The sequence below is a fragment of the Aotus nancymaae genome, unplaced genomic scaffold, assembly GCF_030222135.1.
Source record: "Aotus nancymaae isolate 86718 unplaced genomic scaffold, 86718_ANA_hifiasm-v0.15.2.pri h1tg000029l, whole genome shotgun sequence".
Classification (NCBI taxonomy): Eukaryota; Metazoa; Chordata; class Mammalia; order Primates; family Aotidae; genus Aotus; species Aotus nancymaae.
The window spans coordinates 51905089-51927780 of NW_026988442.1; the positions used below are offsets into that span (position 1 = coordinate 51905089).

The 22692-nt window shown below is 39.2% G+C and overlaps 1 protein-coding gene across 8 annotated transcripts in view; it reads left to right on the top strand.

Annotated features, from left to right (window-relative positions):
• RBMS1 (RNA binding motif single stranded interacting protein 1) overlaps positions 1-22692 on the top strand; it is a 215660-nt gene that overhangs the window by 21295 nt on the left and 171673 nt on the right. For 4 of the 8 annotated variants that reach the window (XM_064382674.1, XM_064382677.1, XM_064382676.1 and 1 more), the window contains exon 1: positions 13094-13240. The exons of the other annotated variants lie outside the window; for them this stretch is intronic. In XM_064382674.1, coding sequence (XP_064238744.1) covers positions 13109-13240 — 132 coding nt within the window. In that variant the 5' untranslated portion in view covers positions 13094-13108. Of the gene's footprint in view, positions 1-13093; positions 13241-22692 lie in introns of those variants that run through there. 8 annotated transcript variants of the gene reach the window in all.

A 22692-nucleotide genomic window follows, 5' to 3' on the forward strand; every position in this document is an offset into this window, starting at 1 on the left:
CATAATGACATTCATTGCACAGATATTCTTAACTAGGCATATGGGGGATTCATAGGCTGGACATACTCCCACTCTGAGAGAGAGTACAGTACAATCTGACAGAGGAAATATAATATAGTAAATAGATACTAACAATCTAAGATGAGGGCCGTCGATGGTATCAGGAGAGAGATCTACAGAAAAACTAGAGAAATAGACCTAACTTCTGTCCAGGAAAGATAAAAAAAAGTTCTGTGGATGAAGCAGCATCCATCTTGCACAGCTGTAGGAATTTCCTGGCAGGTATAGACTATGTTATAATTAGAATTCACTATAACAAGGACCATTGTTATGAACAACAGTAACAATGATGGTAATGATAATGATTACAGGTAACATTTATTAAATACTTACCATGTGATGGGCATTGTTCTAGAAAATTTCTATGTATACAAATCACTATTGTTAAAATATAAAACACAGTTAAGTACGAACTTATTTTATGTCAGAGTAAGTAATAGAAAAAGGAAAGGGACAACAAATTGATGTGGTTGATAAATATAATAAATTTAATTTGTAAATATTTTACTATTTCATATAATCAGGAAAATACCTATGCACTGTGGGAAATAATGCCGTTGTTTTATACTGACAATCGAAGACCTCTGTAATACAGATAATTAACGTATGCTAGGAAGTAAAAATAAATTGGGTGTACAGAACGATGTGGAGCTATTCCAAGCATAACATCAGCTTGCATTTGTTTTTCTTTTACATGTACACCCGCACAACAGCCTCATGAGTTTAAAAATATATCTGTGCAGTTTTACTGTCTTGGCTCTGGAGTACCATACTCAATGAAATCCTAGTTATCAGCATTAGGCTTCAGATGTTGCCAGTGCAGGCCAAGCATCTTTTATTAAGAATCTTCTTTAGCATTCCTCCTCCCAGAAATTTCTAGCCACCCCCTCGATTTTCATTCTTCTGTCTGTTTGCTACGAGATCAAGTTTTCGTCTCCTTTATTTTAATTTAGTTTTTTGAAATCTATATTCCAGAATGAGTCTGCCCTGTAATTCTATATGTTATCTCATGATAAGTCTTTGGATTCTTCCCCAGAATAATTTCTGAGTTGATATGCTTGTGTGAGAGTTAGTTACACGATACCAGTAAAGTCCTGAGAGGAAACAGAAGGTCTGGATAGAAATGCAGAAGGTAGTGAGTGACTCCCTGAAGAAAAGGGTCTGTGGAGAGGTGGGTAACAAAAAGCTAGAAACTTTTGGATAGTGATTCTGCCAGTGTTAGGCAACTGAGAAGAAACTAGAACCCACTAGAGAAATAACACATTTAGAGAATGGCTGGAAGCTCTCAAGGCCCTGGAGCCCCGAGTTGCAAACACCTTGTGTGCGCAGAGTCCAGGGAAGCCCGGAGTCAGGGCTGGGTGATAACAAGAACCAAAGAGACGAGAAACAGCCCCAGGCGAGAAGCTCTGGGTCCTGTCCTGCATCTCTGGCAAAGAAGACAGGATTCTGGTTTGAGTTAAGCTTAAAAATGAGGTTGAACTCAGAAAAGAGATTGCAAATGCCATGAAAGAATGATTTAATGTGTAAACATGAGCCAGACCATGTGGAATTTGAGAGGGTACCTATGATATGTCTAATTTGTATATAGTCAATTTACTAAGATTCTCTTTGTGTTTTCTTGTAAACAGTTACCAGGACCCAAGGCAGGGATGAGGGCATTCCAAGAAAAGTAGAAAGGCATAAATCCAAGTGGCTCTGTCTTTGGAGGAGAAACATGTATTCTTTTAGATGATGGTAATAGAACATTTCCCAGGAAATGGCATTAGAGACTGTGTTGAAGGGTCCCCTGGGGGTGGGTTTTGGCATATGTATATGTAATATTTGTAACACAGGTAACTCTGTCCATGGGTAAAAAGGCAAAACTAATGCTAACTAGTAATATTTTCTGTGAGCTGTTATTTAGCTAACCCCAATACATCTTTTCATGGAAGAGTTTGAATCTCTCTTGACCAAAATATATGTTCACTTTTCAAAGTTGAATTAATGGATACAAATTACTTTAATGATGTCTTACATTATAGGGTTTTTTTTAAAGCCTTAAAGATGAAGTTACCTCAGACTTTCCTGCCCCAAATAGAAGTTAGTCAATATCTACTTAATCTCTACATTTTAACCAAATGATCAAATGTACATATCCCGCATGGCGCACATAATACTATTAATAGTTTGAGTGAAAGCTAATCAAAGTAATCAGAAAATAACTTGTGTTTTTTGTTGAAATTGAAGGAATGCAAATAAGTTTACTTACATTAAAGCTGACTTTTCATAGACATACTTTCTATGCTAGGTGGTAAAAAAGCCTACTCAAGATTGGGGCAGGGTGCATTTACCTGTCCCAATTTTCTAACTGTGCTATAAACACATTGGCAAAACAGTCCAAAACTAAATCAGATAGAAACATGAATCTGTGTTCTCAGAGATATTGTTAATGAGCCACAGGTGAGCAGGGGTCGTGCCTCCAATTGCTTTGAAACATTTGTTACTCATGTAGTGGTTACCCACTAATAAATATTTGTTGAGCGACTCAGACCCATATATAATATAACCTTGTTCTTTTAAGAAAATGGCTACCATATTTTTTTAATTGTAATGTACACCTTTCCTCCCCATTCTTTAACATCCCTGAAATTGGGGTGCACCTTAAATTTGATTGCATGTTTCAGCGGGTCATCAGCCTGGATTAGAGTCAAGTTCTTCCAGAGGAGATTTGTGTTTGCTTGTGATAGCCATCCAGGGACACTATCTGTCTGAGACCTTGTGATATTAAATTCTCTGCTTGAGATTTTCTTGTACCACACTGGTTGTGTGGATGCAGTACCAGTTGGTAGTTTGCATTCTCAGAAGAGATTTTATTTTTTTCTTCAGCTGATTCCAAGCTTGAGACATACATGTCTACTTGCTGTTTCTTTCAGTGTGAAAAGTTTATTTCTTGTTTGTACTTCCCCAGAAAATGTTACCCTTTGGTGTCTCAGTTTTCTGTAGCAGTCTTCTATCAGACTCTTCATTTTGGAGTATTTAAAAAATTTATTAATGATACATAGACTAATGGTGTATCCTACAGTTGATGGCATTTTAGAGCTGATGAAAACTTACTTATGTTGCTGTATATCCAGCTGATCCATGACATTCGAAAGCCGGGACAGGTTTTGCCTTGTTGGCTGCCAGTGGGACCAGAAAGCTTATTTTGTATAGAAGATGGTTGTGGTGCTCTCATGCATTCAAAATTATGCGTAAGTCTAGATGACCAGGTCTTCACAGTGTTATTTCTGCCAAACCTCTCTGGCGCTTGGGAAACAAAGTCAGCTGCAGTTTCTTGCATCACTGTCCCTTGCTGTGTGTAAGGTTTAGAGATGGCACTCAAGTGATAAGACTAGAAATCCAAGTGGTGTTTAATCAGAAGTCCTGGTTCTTCTCATTTGGCTGTCACTAAATGACTTTTCTTCTCCTTTGTGTCTAGACTTCCACTTTGTACACTTAGTGGTCAGCTGCGTTCCTTTCACATTCCTCACAGCAACTGGTCCTCGCCTATCTTTTTTTTTTCTTTTTTCCCCCATATGATCTGCAGGAACGCCCATCTTTTTGCTATCATGTGCCAACTAGAATGTCTTCCTGAGTTGTAGTCTTCACCGGGTATCATTCTATGCATTTCTCTCCTTCCATAGCGCTGCTCACACTTTCCTAATGCTCTCTCCCTGGGTAATTCTCATCTTCTTTGGAAAAAGAGACAAGAGGAAGAGAATTCATTAACATTTATTTATTACCTACTATTGTAGGGCACTTTATGAAATTATTTTATCAACAACCTATAGCAAATTATTATTATTATCCCATTTTACGTAAGAGGAGACTGAGGTTCACGGAGGTAAAGCAACTGCCCAAGGCCATATGGCTGGTAAGGAGTTGAGCCAGGATATGAAACCTCGGTCACACTTCAAAGTCAAACTGCTTTCACTTGACCTCACTACTTTCCTGAAGCAGCGCTGCACCTAGCTTTTGGTTTTTGTTTTTCTTTATCTCCTTTAGGTTCATTTAAGTGACTTATCCACAATAGAGATCAAAACAATAAAGAAGCCAACTAAAAGCAGATACTGCAAATGATGGCATCATAGGTGTGGGTTCTGGAACTTGAGATTTGGGCTTTAATTTTGTTTTTTTTGTTTGTTTGTTTTTGTTTTTTTTTTTGAGACGGAGTCTTGCTCTGTCACCAGGCTGGAGTGCAGTGGCGCAATCTCGGCTCACTGCAACCTCCGCCTCCTGGGTTCAAGCGATTCTTCCACCTCAGCCTCCCAAGTAGCTGGGACCACAGGCACGTGTCACCACGCCCTGCTAATTTTTCTGTATTTTTAATAGAGACGGGGTTTCACTGTGTTGGCCAGGAGGGTCTCGATCTCTTGACCTCGTGATCCGCCCGCCTTGGCCTCCCAAAGTGCTGGGATTACAGGAATTTTGTTTTGTTTTGTTTTTGTGTGTGTTGTATACGTCTTGGCTTTCTGTTACTGTGTTAACATTTTGAGAAATGAGTATTTCAGATAAAAACAAAAGCTGAGGACTTCACTGTTCCAATTTTCAAATTTAAAAATCTTAAAATTAGCCTGACATCTGCTTGGTGTCTCATTTTCACATGGATGTCTAATTTAGAGGGTTTTTTACTCTTTAACTAGAGTTTGGCAAAGCATCAATTGAAAGCAAACAATATTTTATATTTATATTTTGTTATATTCTGAGGAATCTCTAGAATGTATCAGTACCATATAATTTATTGAATACATTTAATGTCATAAAAGAATGATTTTAGGAGCTTTGGTTTTTATAGGCATGATTGACAGACACAATGTAACTCACTTGAGATGGTAATAAATTGCAATAAAAGTACAATAAAACACTGTGTGTGTGTATATTCCGTATGATAGACAAACACAAATACATTTTAAAATAATAAACACTTTTCTGATAAGTGTTAGAATTATCATGACGGAGGCTTTGTGGAAGTTAGATGACATTCATGACTACTATGTTAAGATTGAAATTCTAGAAATGTGTGTGTGTGTGTGTGTGTGTGTGTGCGCGCGCGTGTGTGTATGTGTGGTATGTGGTGTGGGGAGGGTGTAGCTCTGCCAAAGCCCCTTGTTTACCTGGAGTTTTGTTGCCCGTCTCGTGATCAGACCCAAGCATAGGCTTAGATGAACTGAATCAGTTTTGTAATCTGATGAGCTCCGCCGTGAGCTTTGGTAACTGATGAAAACACTCAGGAGAAGTCACTAGAGAGAAGAGAGGATTCTGCCCTGCAGTCCTCCGGCTTGGTTACACTGCCAAGCCTGCTTTAATGATTCGATGCTGGGATTCCTGACTCCTGAAACTGGTTGTAATCTGGTTAGTGTCTGACCTTTTCTTACTTGAGTAAGATCTGGAGTACTTCTCTGAGAGTAAGAGATACTTAGGGTAGCCTGCAAGCCTGAGGGCTGACATGTGATAACCAAAACAGTGGTGCTTCTTTTATTAAATAAAAAATTTGAATGAAAAATGTAGGATTGAGTTGGGCAGGAGTAATAATGTTAGAGTTAGCCAACAATATCGAGGACTGTTTGATTTTTGTTGTTGTTGTTCAGTATAGTTGTTGCTATTTGTTATGCAAAGACTATTGGTGCCTGCCTTAAAGATAGAATGGACTAAACACTTACTCTAGAATTACTAGAGAATTAAGCCATAAGATGTTGGAAGTACTATCGTAATGACTATGCCAAATACAAGTTACACCATATCACATGTTTTGTCATTAATAGTGACAGGTTGGCCAATTAATCTGTCTCTTTGGAAGACCTTCAAAGAAAGATTAGCTTGTTTGACTTTTTGTCATTGTGATTATTTGATAATAACTCACTTTGAAACATCTTCAAGATTCATTTGCTTATATGCCCTTTAATAAAAACTCTTGACAAGAAGACAAAGATAAATATTGACCATTTTATTTATGGAACTAAATTAACATGCTATTCTGTAAATAAGCACATTGCAGTTATTCTTGGAAAATACTAAACCTAGTGGTGGAAATCTTTCCTTACTGTGTGCAGAAACCTACATCATGGAATATAGCAGGATTCTTAAATAGGAATTAGTCCATTTTGTGTGGGCCTTGCAAGGGCAGGGCGAGGGGATTTTCTTACTCTTCACATTCTAGGATTAATGACACGCTCAACAAATATTTGTCAAATGCATAAGTAAATGGGCAATTGAATGAACTCAAGAAAATGTGTGACTTTTAAATAGAAAATATTGAAAGCTGCATAATTTTTAGAAAGTTAACTTAATATTCAAAAAGCTGCTCAGGACAATATAAAAGATACCAATATATCCACCTGATAGTATTAAAAGATTACAATATTGACCATATGCTTTACCTCCTTTTTTCCTTTTAATAAAATAAATAAAATATTGCCTGCCTTTTTTGAGATGTAGTTTCACTTTTGTTGCCCAGGCTGGAGTGCAATGGCATGATCTTGGCTCATTGCGACCTCTGCCTCTCAGGTTCAAGCAATTCTCCTGCCTCAGCCTCCCGAGTAGCTAGGATTACAGGCATGTGCCACTGTACCGGCTAATTTTATATTTTTAGTAGAGATGGGGTTTCTCCATGTTGGTCAGGCTGGTCTTGAATGCCCAACCTCAGGTGACCCACCAGCCTTGGCCTCCCAAAGTGCTGGGATTACAGGCATGAGCCACCACACTCAAGTTTACTCTTAATATGCACACTTTTTCTACATTTTTGTATGTTAACAAAAAATATGTACAACTGTATTTTGTGTTTTTAAATCTACATTTATGATGTCATAATCTATGTATCCTTCTGCAGTTTTCTTCATGCAGCATTGTTTTTGAGAAATGTCTGTTGATTATTCATTTTATTGCTTAGTAGCTTGTTTTTAAACTATATCATAATTTGTTTAACTGTTCACTTTTTGATGCATATGTAAGTTGTTGCTGGTTTTTCCAGTTACAGATATGTCACACTTCCCATCACCCTTCCCATGGGTCTCTGTGTGCATGTGCAGTAGATTCTCTGAGACATGTGTCTGCAAGTGAAGTGAGGAGTCGTGGTGTGGCATGGTGTGTCTTTCCTGAAGGGGATGTCTTGATATATCCTTCCACTGGCATACAGGAGAGCACTTTTGAGCCATACTTCTTTTAAAAGGCTTTGGCATTTAGTAAAATGGACAGTGTTTTGTGTGTATGTGTTTTCTTAAGTTCATGGTAGGTGGCTTAACTGCATTTAATTTCACAAAATCTAAATTCCTTTTCATAACCATAGAGAAAGACAGACCACATAAAAAACAAAACACTTGTGAATGAAAAAAAGGAATAACCATTTGTCTCTTCATTGAAGTTGCTGGGGTTTTTGGTTTTAGTTTTTGTTTTTGAGATGGAGTTTCACTCTTGTCAACCAGGCTGGTATGCAATGGCGTGATCTTGGCTCACTGCAACCTTTGCCTCCCAGGTTCAAGCAATTCTGCCTCAGCCTCCTAAGTAGTTGGGATTACAGGCACCTACAACCACGCCCGGCTAATTTTTGTATTTTCAGTAGAGACAGGGTTTTGCCATGTTAGCTGGGCTGGTCTTGAACACCTGACCTCAGGTGAGCCACCTACTTCAGCCTCCCAAAGTGCTGGGATTACAGGCTGAGCCGCCATTCCCGGCCCTGAAGTTGCTGTTGAACTCACTGAAGTGCATCTCATTCTGAAAGGGGCAGTGACTCACTCTCCTGATTACAATCCCAGTTGAAAATACTATATCATTATCATTTTCAGCCCTAAATACTTAGTCTTGTATCAGCCCGAATTGGTGTTTTTTGAGAGGCATATTATAAAACCAAAGTAGATATCACTGAAAGGTTCTGTATTAAATAGCTTAAATGAGTAAGAATCAGCTTTTACGGTGATTGGATTAACCATCCTGACCACTCTGAACATCTTTTTGAACCTCTTTTTTCTAGAACAGATATCATTTCTTTTATGTGAAAACTACTTTTAGCAGAAATGAAACCCCTGATTTTGTCAGAAGGGGAAAAAAAAACCATCTGACTGATTTTATGGATAACATTATTTTTTCTTTCTTCTTCTCTTGACAGTGGGTTCCATTTACTTCTCAGTTCTGCAGGAAGCGCCCATTTCCTTACTATGCTTTTCCTTTCATGTATACTGTAAATGACAAATGTTAGATTGCCTTCTCACTTCCCATCTCTTTCATTCATTTTGGGGTTTCATTCTTCAACTGAAATGTTCATCTAAGTTTAGAAATGATCTTGTCTAATATGATACTCCATATCTTTTCCTAAAGTCTCTTTTTCTCTTGCCAAATATTTTTCTTGTTGAGAGTATTATTTCTACTTACCAGTACTAGAATCTCAAAACCACCTAGTTTTAAAGTTTTCCACCTAGATACCAATCACTGCCCTTTTTCAACAAAATAGCACCTTTTCTCCTTTCTTCAGCCCCTTCCTTTTCTGCCCTAATTTGACTGGTGCCATATGTTAACGTTATAAGTCAAGAGAAGGTCTGCTCAGGGCTGCTACCTACAAATCTTGGGCAAAAGGCATGACACAAAACAGAGGGAATGCATTGTGTCCTTCGTAGTTTGTTGTAGTACTTAGCACATTTGTGAACTCAGTAAATACTAAGCATAGTCAAATGCTTGAGGGTCCACTTGCCAGTTATCTGTGATAAATAGCACAAGACAGATTGGTTTTTCTCACAACACAACAGGCTGTTAGGTCACTTGAATACCCTCCCCCTGGGTGAATCTGATACAACTCCAAGTTTGGGGTCCATTGAGCTAAGCAAAGGAGAACCTGAAAAGCCAATTGGTGGGGAAGAGCCTGTGAGGCATCCCCTAGCTGAAAACGATAGTAGTAACTCCTGTGCTTCTGTTGTTCAGGGCCGTCTGCTCTGCCGCTTGCCTTCCATTGTCATAGAAAACTGAATATTGATTGAAATTATTAAATCAAGAGGATGACAATAATTATTCTGTTTGACTGTCTACAAGCCTGAGAGAATTGTTTTATAACGAAGCAAATGGCCACTTCAATGGCTCATGCCTAAAAGAAAATAACCAGCAGATCCAAGGGAAACGAAACTCTCTCTCCTTTTTATTATTTTCTATGGGAAATTTGTATTTGTGAAGAATTTCTGAGTTGTTTGCTGTAGGCAAATACTTGTGTGAGCCTAATGGAGTATAGAGCAGTGAAAATGGAAGTTATAACACAAGGAGGAAGACAGCAGTGTGCGGCAGTGATGGGTGTGAGCCCGGCTGAGGTGCCTTCTGCAGACTTTGCAGGCCTGTGCATACGCTGTGATCTGTAGTGCTCCCAAAGCCGGACCAGCCACCATGCTTTCCTTCCAGAGCTGATAAAGGTGCGTGCTCTGGCTCTCAGTGACTGTTGAGCTGACTTTACAATGAAATGAAAAGTCCTGGAGAGAGATCCAAGATGGCTGACCACTAGCAGCTCGGGATTGTAGCTCCCAGTGAAAGTGCAGCGAACGAGAGGACGCCACACTTTCAGACGAATTTTTGTTGCTCACGGACCAGGAGATTCCCAGCAGAGGAGCCCCACAGGTCGCCAGCGCGACTCTTGTGGCCGGCGCGGCAGTTTTGCTGGTGCCTCAGTGCGGCAGTTCTTGGTGCAGGGTGAGCAGGACTGGGTCCCCTTTTGGCTGATTCCCGGGCCAAAAAGCACCATCAATCTTAACACCACTGTTTTGGCCGGCACAGTGGATTGTTCAGATTTCGGCGCTGGGAATCAACAAGTTGGACGTCCACTCAGAAACCTAATTTGAAAGTCGGAAATCACAAAGACGACAGGTGGATAAATTTACAATGATGGGAAGAAACCAGCATAAAAAGGCTGAGAATACCCAAAATCAGAATGCCTCTCCCTCTACAGGTGATCACAGTTCCTCATCAGCAGTGGAACAAGCCCTGATGGAGAATGAGTGTGTTCCATTAACAGAAGTAGGCTTCAGAAGGTGGATGATAAGAAACTTCTGTGAATTAAAAGAACTTGTTCTAACCCAATGCAGAGAAACTAAGAACTTTGAAAAAAGGTTTGACGAAATGCTAACGAGAATAGACAATTTGGAGAGAAATATAGGTGAATTAATGGAGCTGAAAAACACAACACGAGAACTTCATGAAGTATGCACAAGTTTTAACAGTCGAATTGATCAAGCAGAAGAAAGGATATCAGAGTTTGAAGACCAACTTAACGAAATAAAACGAGAAGTCAAGATTAGAGAAAAAAGGATAAAAAAGAATGAGTAAAGTCTCCAAGAAATATGGGACTATGTGAAAAGACCTAATCTACGTTTGATAGGTGTACCTGAATGTGACGAAGAGAATGAATCCAAGTTGGAAAATACTCTTCAGGAGATTATTCAGGAAAACTTTCCCAACCTTGTAAGATGGGACAATATTCAACTCCAGGTAATACAGAGAACACCACAAAGATAGTCCTCAAGAAGACCAACCCCAAGGCACATAATCGTCAGATTCATTAGGGTTGAAATGAAGGAGAAAATACTAAGAGCAGCCAGAGAGAAAGGTCAGGTTACCCACAAAGGGAAGCCTATCAGACTTACAGCAGATCTCTCAGCAGAAACCCTACAAGCCAGAAAAGAGTGGGTGCCAATATTCAACATCCTTAAAGAAAAGAACTTTCAACCCAGAATTTCATATCCAGCCAAACTGAGCTTCAAAAGCAAAGGAAAAATAAAATCTTTTGCAAACAAGCAAGTACTTATAGATTTCACCATCACCAGGCCTGCTTTGCAGAAGCTTCTGAAAGAAGCACTATACATATAAAGGAGCCACCAGTATCAGCCTTTCCAAAAATATATCCAGCTAGCATCAAATGGCAGTATTAAACTCATATATATTATTAACTAGATAAAAAGCCAAAACCCATCAGTACGCTGTATCCAGACCCATCTCACATGCAACGACACATAAAGACTCAAAACAAAGGGACAGAGGAAGATTTACCAACCAAACGGAGAGCAAACATAAATAAATAAATACAAAGCAGGAGTTGCAATTCTCACTTCTGATAAAATAGACTTTAAAGCAACAAAGATCAAAAGAGGCAAAGAAGGACATTACATAATGGTAAAAGGATCAATGCAACAAGAAGATCTAACAATCCTATATATACACCTACCCAATACAGGAGCACACAGATACATAAGACAAGTTCTTAATGACTTATAAAGAGACTTAGTCTCCCACACAATAATAGTGGGAGACTGTAACATCACATTGTCGATATTAGACTGATCAACAAGATAGAAAATTAACAAGGATATCCAGGACTTGAACTCAGACCTGGAACAAGTAAACTTAATAAACATTTATAGAACTCTCCACTTCAGATACACAAAACATACATTCTTATCAGTATCATATCACACCTATTCAGAAAGTGACTACACAATTGGAAGTAAATCACTCCTCAATAATTGCATAGCATTCACAGGTTTAAATGAAATATTGGTTGGCTGCTTGTTTGTTATTTTCTTCCCTTATTCCTTCCTGTCTCCATTGTTAAGCACAAGTATTGGCATAAAAGAGGTTTTCAATTCCCATTTTTAGACTGCATTCTAGCCTGGGCAATAAAGCAATACTCCCATTCTCTCTCCCTCTTTCTCTTCCTTTTTCTTCCTCTTCTTCACTCTTTTTTTTTCTTTCTCTCTTTCTTTCTTCCTTTTTTTTCCCTTCAAAAAAGAAAAGAAAAGAAAAGTCCCTCCACTTGAATTGGAGTGAAGAAAGTTCTAGAACTTCAGGCAAGGCCACAGTCACCCTGCCTCTCACTCAGATGCTTGAAATGCCACCATTTTCACTGTATTGTTTTCATCAGAGAATTATTATTGACTTTTAAAAAGAGCACATTTTCTTTTCTTTTCTTTTTTCTAGATGGGGTCTTGCTCTGTTGCCCAGGCTGAAATACATTGGCACAATCATAGTTCACTGCAGCCTTGAACTCCTGAGCACAAGTGATCCTCCCACCTTTGAGTAGCTGGGACCAGAGGCATGCACCACCATGCCTGGATAATTTTTTTAAGAGATGGGGTCTTGCTGTGTTGCCCAGGCTGGTCTCAAACTACTGGCTTCAAGTGACCCCCCCACAGCCTTAGCCTCCCAAAGTATTGGGATTACAGGAATGAGCCACTATGCCCAGCAAGAACACATTTTCTAAGAGGGATAATGTTAAGTTTTATTGCTCATTTAACTCTTATTATTGTAGACTAGATGAAGAACAGAGAGGACAAGAGGATGCTATTTGTCTTTGGAAGAAAACTCACAAGGTCATAGAAAAAGGGAGGTTGAGGGCATGGATGTTCCCCTCAGAGCTTAGGGACCAGGGAGAACACACACCTCCTTTCTCCCTGCCTCACAACTCAATGTAGTTGTTATGTTAGTGAAATCAGAATAAGATATATCAGTGAAATCAGAATAAGATACAGTAGTGAAATCAGAGTAAATTGAGTCAAGGTCATCATTAAAAAGAAGCAAAATAGCCAAAGAGGAAATTGCAAAAAAGCAACAGATTTTCTGATGGCCTGTGTTAGAAAAGGAAGCAGGCACTCTTGTGTAGCGGCAGAGCCAGGATTCTCTTCCCCTGGTAACTAGCTAGCTGATAACCTGTGGTCACACCCCATTGACCTGTGGTCATACCACAATTGTCCTACGTGACTTTCCGTGACTGCTAGTCCCTCTGAACCACAGTGTCCTTATCTGCAAAACTGGGGAAACAATGCTGACTTTGCAGAGCTGTTGCCGGGATTAAATATATTGTCATCTGTGAAGCCCCTGGATTGAGGGGAGTGTGTGTGTATATATCTGTGTGTGTGCGATCTATGTTGATTCCCTTACCTGATGGTGACATGCTGAGTGGTGAAGGCACCCAGGATGGTCACCACCTCCTTCTCCTCCTGCTCCTCTGACTTGGTGCCTTTCAGAGTCATTGAATGGCCTCGACTTCCTATTTCCCACAGAAAGCAAAAAGCAGATGCCTCTTCAAAGTTACGATCAGAAGCAGGGCATTCACCTTGACTACATTGCTTTGGGAAAGGACAACCATTGGGGGAGGAGTGGAGCCGTCACCTACTTCAGGGAGCGTCTACCTTCTGTGGGCCCAAAGGTTAGTTTTAACTTATCTACAAGGTTAATGGATTGAATTGTGTGTTAGATTGTAATTAAGAATTTTCCTCAATTAATGAAGCTGGTGTAGGAAAAGCCATAAATCTTCCCCTGGCTTGGCAGGTTTAGGCTTGAAGTAAAGCGGTGTTTAGAGGAGGTTCCTGTGTCCTAATATATACTTTTGTGCACATTGGGTTCAATCAGTATTGACAAACTCATCTCTTAGAAAGAAGATATGTGCATTAGACCTTAGATCATCTATTTAGTAAATCAGCGGCTGTGCTTCGAGTGTTAATGTCAGACCCTATTGTGAAACATTACTTTCCCAGTAATGGAAAAGTAGAGTAAATTATTTATTGAGAACTTTGCTCATAAAATACCCCCTGGTCACTGGAGTCAATAAGATTAACCATATACCAGGTGAAATAATACATGATTTTGGTCAACAGTTAATCATGATAAATGTAGAGGGGAAAGAGGAAAATATCTTTTAAGTAGGTCAGAAACATAATGATTATGTTGGTTTATACTTCTGTTTGAAATTTTAAATGATTAACATATGCATCATTTTCAGTTCAGAAATACGCTATTAAGAATTAAGGACTTAAAAGTTCTCCACAAATATATTTAGTCTCTTAAGAATTTGTGCTATTAAAAAGATCATGGAGGATCAAGTAAAAGCATTTTAAATGTAAATCTTAGAAGCAGAAAGAATGACAGTACTTTGTGTGGTGTCCTGTTTATTTTTCTAACGTGACATTAAATGTCACGTTCTTGGGAAGCCACCCAGTGTTTTCTCTAAATAGTAGATACTTATGGGAAGTAGGAATAAATATGCCAGTGCTAGAAATGAGACAAATAAAGCATGAATTTACATGAATGAAAACCATCTATTAACAGGATTATTTGGAGCATAAATACAGACTGACCCTAGCCCAAACAATCTCAAAACATAATTGCATCACCAAAAATGATTAGACTGTATGACGGGTATTAGGTCTTTTCTCCAAAACAGTACCCTAAAGGTGCTGCCTGAACTAAGGAACTATTTTAGCTCATGAATTTTTTCCCTGGGCGCTTCATATTTGTGGCTACAGAAAAGTAAAAGCAGCACATAAAGGCTGTGCACCTCTAAAGTGAATGCAGTGTAAGGCCTGTCCCATCCATTAAGCCATTTCTCCACAACTCTGTGCATGTAGTATACATTATTGGCCTGCGTGTTTTAAAAGTTACCTTGGATATATATACATACATATATACGAGATGGAGTTTCACTCTTGTTGCCCAGGCTGGAGTGCAATGGCACGATCTCAGCTCACTGCACCCTTCACCTGCCCGGTTCAAGCGATTTTACTGCTTCAGCCTCCAGAGTAGCTGGGATTACAGGCATGCTAATTTTTGTATTATTAGTAGAGACAGGGTTTTACCATGTTGGCCAGGCTGGTCTCAAACTCCTGACCTCAAGTGATCCACCCTCCTTGGCCTCCCAAAGTGCTGGGATTACAGGCGTGAGCCACCGTGCCTGGCCTGGAGATTTCTTTTGGTTAGTGTTTTCTGACACCTAGGAACCCAAGATGTGACTAACGATTTTTACTACAGATCTGAGGAAGTTTCATGGAGTGTGGTTGCCATATGAAGACCTCTCTATCCTGTGTAAAGATTTAAGTAACTTTAAATACGAGTAAATTGGGAAGAAAATGCTTTTAAATGTAATTTGACATTGAATATAGTTTCCATGGCAAGTTTCTGGATCCACTTTTTAGATATTGACAGTTTTAGGTCAGCTTCCATGGCTGGTGCCTGTAATCCCAGCCCTTTGGGAAACCCAGACAGGAGGATCACTTGAGGCCAGGAGTTCAAGACCAGCCTGGGCAACAAAGCGAGATTCTGTCTCTATGAAAAATAAAAAATATTAGCTGGGAGTGCTGGCGAGGAGCTGTGGACCCAGCTACTCAGGAGTCTGGAGTGGGAGGATCACTGGGGCCCAGGAGGTCAAGGCTGCAGTGAACAATGATCATATCATTCAGCCTGGGTGACACAGTGACACACTGTCTCAAAACAAAAACAAAAACAAACTCACAAACTAAGAACCCCAAAAATAATTTTAAAAAATTATGAGTCAGAGAAACCTTTATTTTTTGCATATTTGTTTTACCCTCACACAATAATTTGCCTCAAAAGTGGTGAGCCTCACCCGAGAATGCCAGGAAATTGTTAAGAAGGTCACATGCTTGTGAAAGTGTGACGTTTAGGTTGGCACCTGTTAGTGTGTAGGCAGCCCTGCCCAGCCGATCCTATATTGTGTGTTGCCTATTAAGCAATATCTGGTCTGTGTTCTGAATCCTTATAAAATTGTAAGATCATCTTTCATGGTGTTATCATTTCAATATGAATCTGTAATATTATCTAATACTTACCATAGAGCAAATACCTAAAGCAAATTGTAGCTATTTCTTGAAGCCGTTAGTTCGGCAAGAAATGGTTGTTTCCCTTCTCCCATCCCATTTATGGCAGTGAAACTTAGCCATCAGAAAGACCATGTTCAAATTTCAGCTCTACTACTTACCACCTATGAGAGCCTAAGTGAGTTCCTTAATATTTCTGAGCCTCAGTTTACTCCTTTTAAAATGAGGATACTACTGCTAACTCACAGGTCTGTCAATCTTTTCAGCCTCTGGTAAGATACACAAAGTCCCTCATATCTGGCTAGCTGAGGTTTACTGGAAAAGAAGTGCCAGGTTTTTGTTGTTGTTGTTTGTTTGTTTTGGTTTGGCACAATATCTCGACTATTACTGGTGATAAAATAGCTCACAGAGAACAAGTATGGGTCAAAGTAGACTTTGTGAAAAATGTATTGAATTGAACTGATTGGAATTCAGTCGGCAATGGGTGGCTCAAGGGGAGGTTGGAGAAGAAGCCAGATTGGAAGAAGGGGAGGGCAGATTGCTGCTGGAGAGTGGACCGCTTGGCAGTGAGGGAACAACAGACAGTCAAAATATAAGAAACAGGAACAGCTCCCAAGAGCATTCAGCTTCCACGTGGTGCAGGAACAAATGGTCCTTACATATCTTAGCAGCTTGGAGGCTGTCTTACAGTACAGCATGATAGCTTACGTTTAAATTATGCTCAGTCTACTGTGAATTATTAAGAGAACTTTATGCTCAAGGTATTGTGTTTAGAAGAGAAGGAAAATCTATAATATGGCTTAGAAAACCTTCTATTAAAAGTAGAAAGGTAACAATCTATACTGTATTTTATTTAAGCCTTAGTTATCTAGATTAAAAATAATAACAAAAAACTTACCTGGAATTCCTTTGCAAAAGTGCCGGTCGGATGACCTTATATACACCTTCTAGCTTCCTGACATTGGATTTAACAGCAATTTCGTCATCTTTCCAATGGAAAGAAAAATACAACTCACCCTAGAGCTGGCAAGAGGTTTAAATCCGACAAACCACGGAAAGCACTTAGCACAGTACCTAACATGTAGTGTGTCCTCAATACATGAAGTTTTTTTTTTTTTTTTTTATTGCATTTTAGGTTTTGGGGTACATGTGAATAACATGCAAGGTTGTTGCACAGGTGCACACGTGGCAGTATGATTTGCTGCCTCCCTCCCCTTCACCTATATCTGGCATTTCTCCCCATGCAATCCCTCCCCAACTCAATACATGAAGTTTTATTATTGGTGGAGGTATTATCAATATTACAACTACTATTTTACCTCTTTCAATTTGTTTGTTTTTTCCTGAAATTGTTAGGTCTTACACTTTTCACATTGCTTGTAGGTCCTTGCTCTCTACTCTCCTGTTTGATCTGTGTTTCTTTTTCTTTCATTGATTATCCAAATATTGCTTTTATAATGCATAAATCACTGCCTGTGAAAAGCTTGGGAAAGGAGTTGATATTACATTGTATGTGATGGTCATAATTTTTTCTCCATTCTCTTTCTTTTTTTGGCTTGGATATTCCTTTGGTGTCCTCTCCATGCAGATTCACAACTTTACTCCCAAGCAGTAAATAGTATCCATGCAGCATGATGGCTTGCCTGCTACAGTTAATAAACTGAAGTGTGCAAACGTGTTCCTCTTCATTTTTGTTCAGTCTGCAATTATATTTCTCTTCTTCTTTGCTCTCACCCATTCTAGTTGTAACATTTCTCTTGGTTTAACAAAATGTCACAAGAACATTCTTAAAAAATGATACTGCATGTTATCTACTTTTTGTGACATAATTGTAACTTGAGCAAATTTGTTCGCAGCAGAGAGAAGGACTGTGACATTTCTAAACAAACAAAAATAACAGCCTGTACTGTGTCTTATATCGCCATTTATAAAGCATCAGCTCAGGTAGAAAAGGCCAGGTTTTCAGCTGAAGTAAAAATGAAAAATTTTAATTTCAGTCAACATCAGATACTAGTCTTTATCTTGACAAGAGGCTTTAAACTTTTTGGAATGATAGCTCTGATTAAACATTTGATGGCATGTACAATGTGGCATTCTAGGAACCAGGATCTGCTCCATAACTTTGTATACCGGGAGTATACTATTCAGAGAAACAGAGAAACAGCTACAGAGGTGGTTTGAGTTTAACTTTTAAGAATGATCAGAGACAAATATTTCACTGATGAATATAATATTTACTGTTGGATGTTCAAATAATTATAATTCTAAATGTACTGAAAAATCAAATAAATGGAGAACTTTCCCATATCACTAGTAATTCTACCTAAAAGAAATTTCAATGGCTCATTTCATGGTGATATTTTAAAAATGTTAATCTGATCCTGTCACTGTCTCGGCCCCACCCCCACTGCCTAAAACCCTTCATGACTTACAGGTGCTTTTACAAGACAGTGCGGGCTCTTTCACAGAAGTAGCTCCTTAGAGGAGCTCTAGGTTGGCTCTCCACTCCCCTTCTTCATTGGGTTCCAGGCTTCACTTCCGTACACACACCCAGATCCTTCCTGCCTCAGGACCTCCCAGTATGTTCTCCTTCTTTTGGGGTGCTCTTTCTCACATTCTTTACATGGTTAGTTCCTCCTCCACTTTCACTTTGCATTGTCACAGTTGCTTCCTTAGAGAGCCCCTCCTTGGTACCCCAGGACCTTAAAGTTGCCATCCTTCATGGTCTCCTGTTCTTTCTTTATATGGCACCTACTGCATTTTATAACTATGCATTTATTTGTGTGTTTCTTTAGTATCTTTAGGATTTTATTCACAAGTGTGTACCTAGCACAAATAGTAAGCAGTCAGTAACTATGTGCTAACTTGGTAACAAGTACTCATGTAACATTGCATGAAAAGAGTAACAAGGTCAAGAGATCGAGACCATCCTGGCCAACATGGTGAAACCCATCTCTACTTAAAATACAAAAAAAATAGCCGGGCATGATGGCACGTGCTTGTGGTCCCAGCTACTCAGGAGGCCAAGGCGGAAGAATTGCTTGAACCCAGGAGGCGGAGGTTGCAGTGAGCCGAGATTGCGCCACTGCACTCCAACCTGGTGACAGAGCAAGACTCCATCTCAAAAAAAAAAAAAAGAATAAATAGTTGAAATAGTGTATTGTCCTTGCATCTTTTCTGTGTCTAAACAGTCTGCCTCTCATGAGATTTCCTCTAAGCAACCATTATATTATTATCTTAATTTGAACAATAGCAACACAGACATTTATTGAGTTATGATCTGGATGTAGCAACAAAAGTAAAGTGACTTCTACTTTGATCAAACTCAACATAAGCAGGAGATAAACATAGAGGTCATTGCAAGGGGCTGTGTTTTGGGGAGAGGTGGAGAGAACAGGAGAACTGTTCACAGAGGAGATGACATCTCACAGAGGAGATGGGTTGGGAAGGAGGAGTGAATTTTGTTAGCTGGAGGCTGGAAAGTCAGTCTTGGCATAAAAACTAACATGAGCTAAGTTAGAGGGGCACCAAAGTATATGCTTGATTCAGGAAATTGGTGAGAAGTTCCGTGTGGCTGGGAATGCTTGTGGAGAAGAGTGGGTAAGAAGAGTGATGACAGGGGAAAGATAGATTGGATGTGGGTTCTGGGTCATTTCGGTGATTTTCCTGAGGAGCTTGGGTGTTATTTTGTAGGCCGTGAAATGTTTGCAGCATGGAAATGAGAGAGCAGATCTGGGTTTGAGAAACATGATGCTGGCATGGTGGTAATGCATTGTTAAGTGATTGGGAAGTGACTCAAGAGATATGAATGAGAGTCAAATTTGGCAGAAGTTAGGTTGTCATGGGGGGAGAAAGAAAGAATGAAGGGATCACTTTAAAAATTTTTTTAATTATGAAAATAATGCGTGCTTACAGGGATAATTTGGAAAATGCAGAAAATTATAAAAAAAGAAAAGAAAGATCATAATATGGTATATGGAAAGAAAAGCAGAGTCAAGGGGAAATGCTTTTAGGATGGTAAGAGTGAGAAGAGAAACTTCTGGAAAGGATTCAGAAGGATCCTCCTTTTAGAGATGTCTAGTTTATTTCTTCTTTGCCGGCCCTAATTCTGTCCATCTGGAAGCATCACAATCTTTTGGATCTTCAGGGTTTTGCACATATATATATTTTTTATTTCCTCTGGTCTGGTTCATCCTGCTGTTCCTTTCTCCTCCTTTTGCCTGGCTAACTTTTATTCCTCATTCAGGCCAATAATAATAATAGTAATAAGCATCACCATCATCATCATAACAGTAGTTGCAGAAACACACAACATTCACCTTTCCAATGCTTGTCCCTGTGGTTAGTGCTTCATTAATCCTTATGTGAGTCCTATAAGGTAAGCACTACTATTATCCCATTTTACAGATGAAGATACTAAGGCATTACAAGGTTAAGTGACTTGAGCAAATGTAATTATCACAACTTGTCACTTCCCTCACCAAGTTTGGCGCCCTGTAATGTGATCTCATGAGCTCCTAATTTCTCCTGGGAGATTTTTATCATACGTGTTTGATGAATGTGTTTTCTCTGCTGGACTGTAAGCCCTGTGAGAGCAGGTGGTATGTCTGTCTTGTTCTCTGCTATACCCTCCAGTGCTTAGCTTTGTGATTACCTGGTATGTAGTAGGGTGCTCAGTTAACCAAGCACTTGACACTGGTGATCACCATTTTTGAAATAAGGTCAGTCTAGGCCTGTGATGCACTGACCTGTAAAAGCTCACACATTGGAAGGAATTACAGTTGGCCTTCCATACCTGCAAGTTCTGCATCCATGGACTCAACAACTGCAGATTTAAAATAGTTTTAAAAATAAACAAAGAATAACTATACAACAATAAAAAGTACAGTATTACAACTCTTCACATAGCATTTATGTTGTATTAGGTGTTATTAATATAAGTAATTAAGAGATGATTTAAATACACAGGAGGATGTCCCTAGATTATATGCAAATACTGTGTCATTTTATATAAAAACTTAAGCATCTGGGGATTTTGGTATCTTCTGGGGGTCCTGGAACCAGTCCCTCATGGATGAAGAATGACTATATTTATTAGCTTACCATGACAGTCGTGGGAACTTTAGATGAGGATTTTGGGATATCCTGGGAGCTCAGAGGCCTCCAGATCAAACTGTATCTTTTTTTTCCATCTCCTCTAAGTTCCAGTAATTCCATGGAGCCTTCTCATAACTGATCTGATTTTCTAGGCCTCAAACTAGATCACATTCCCATGGAGGTCCAGATGACAAGGACTCTAGTCCTGCCATGGTTGATACTTAAATTCTTTGTAAAGTCTCTTTTAAGGGGTTCAAGTTTGCTTTTATTCAGGTTTTATTTGGTTTTCACTAGATGTATACAACCTGAATATAAGACTTTATAATTTGAAAAAAAAAGTTAGATGGAAATAATAAAATGATGATTTTTTTAAGATAATGCTTCATTGGCTGGGCACAGTGGCTCATGCCTGTAATCTCAGCATTTTAGGAGGCCGAGGCGGGTGGATTACTCGAGTTCATGAGTTTCAGACCAGCCTGGCCAACATGCTATATAACCCCATCTCTACTAAAAATACAAAAATTAGCCGGGCGTACTTGTACATGCCTGTAATCCCAGTTACTCCAGAGGCTCAGGCAGGGGAATCACTTGAGCCTGGGAGATGGAGGCTGCAGTGAGCTGAGATCGCACCACTGCACTCCAGCCTGAGCAACAGAGCGAGACTCCATCTCAAATAATAATAATAAAAATAAATAATGCTGCATTAAACATTTTATTTCTATATTTTGTTGGGTTTAAGTAGATTTTACTTAATGCATTGGGTTTAAGTAGATTTTAAGTAGAAAATTACTAACAAAGAACATACTGAGTTTGTTTTACTACCAAAATGATAAATTATTGATGTTTACATTTTAATCCAAATTTAGGTTATATGTGTGCATTCTAAAGGAAACACTTTGTTTGGGTTAGTTTTGGACCTGTTGCTTCTTTATTTCATTTATCAAAGAAGATAAAAACTGTGAAGGCACTGGGAAGTGAAAACTCATCAGAGTTAATCATGGATATTTTGAACACAACAACCAATACCCAAAGAGCAAACATTTAAATTGGTTTAATACAACCAGATAAATTTAGAGATCCTAACTGTTTCTTTGATGGTTAATACAAAACTTCAACAAAAGAAGCATATTATGAATTTTTTTCTAGTATTTATTTATTTATTTATTTATTTATTTTTTCTGAGGCAGGGTCTTTCTCTGTCACCCAGGCTGGAATGCAGCGGTGCTTATCATGGCTCACTGCAGCCTCAAACGCCTGGGCTCCAGGGATTCTCCTACTTCGGCCTCCCAAGTAACTGGGACAATAGATATGCAGCACCATACCTGACTGATTTTTTTTTTTTTTTTTGAAATGGAGTCTTGCTTTGTCACCCAGACTGGAGTGCAGTGGCGCCATCTTGGCTCACTGCAACCTCTGCCTCCTGGGTTCAAGTGATTCTTCTGCCTCAGCCTCCGGAGCAGATGGGATTACAGGTGCCCGCCACCGTGCCCAGCTAACTTTTTTGTATTTTTAGTAGAGATGGCTTCACCATATTGGCCACACTGGTCTTGAACTCCTGACCTCGTGATCCACCCGCCTCATTTTTAAAGTTTTTTTGTAGAGATGGGGTCTCACTATGTTTCCCTGGACTCAAGCAATCCTCCTGCCTTGGCCTCCCAAAGTGCTAGATTACAGGCATGAGCCACTGCACCTGGCCTTTTCCTAGTTTTAGGTACTTGAGTGCTTTTTGTTGTTTTCCTTAACAAAAGTCAGTCAGAGTATTAAGCAAGGTATTTAAGTCAGGTCAACACAAGTTTCAAAATATTGGCTTGGAAGCTACTTCAGTCTTTATCTTTGTCTTCCTGTTTAATTATAGACTGGAAAAGGAAGGCAGCATTTCCTGCTTTTGCAGTTTCCTAATAATATCTCAGCTTGCAATGATTTAATCCAAAGAGAGAAGGCATTCTATGTA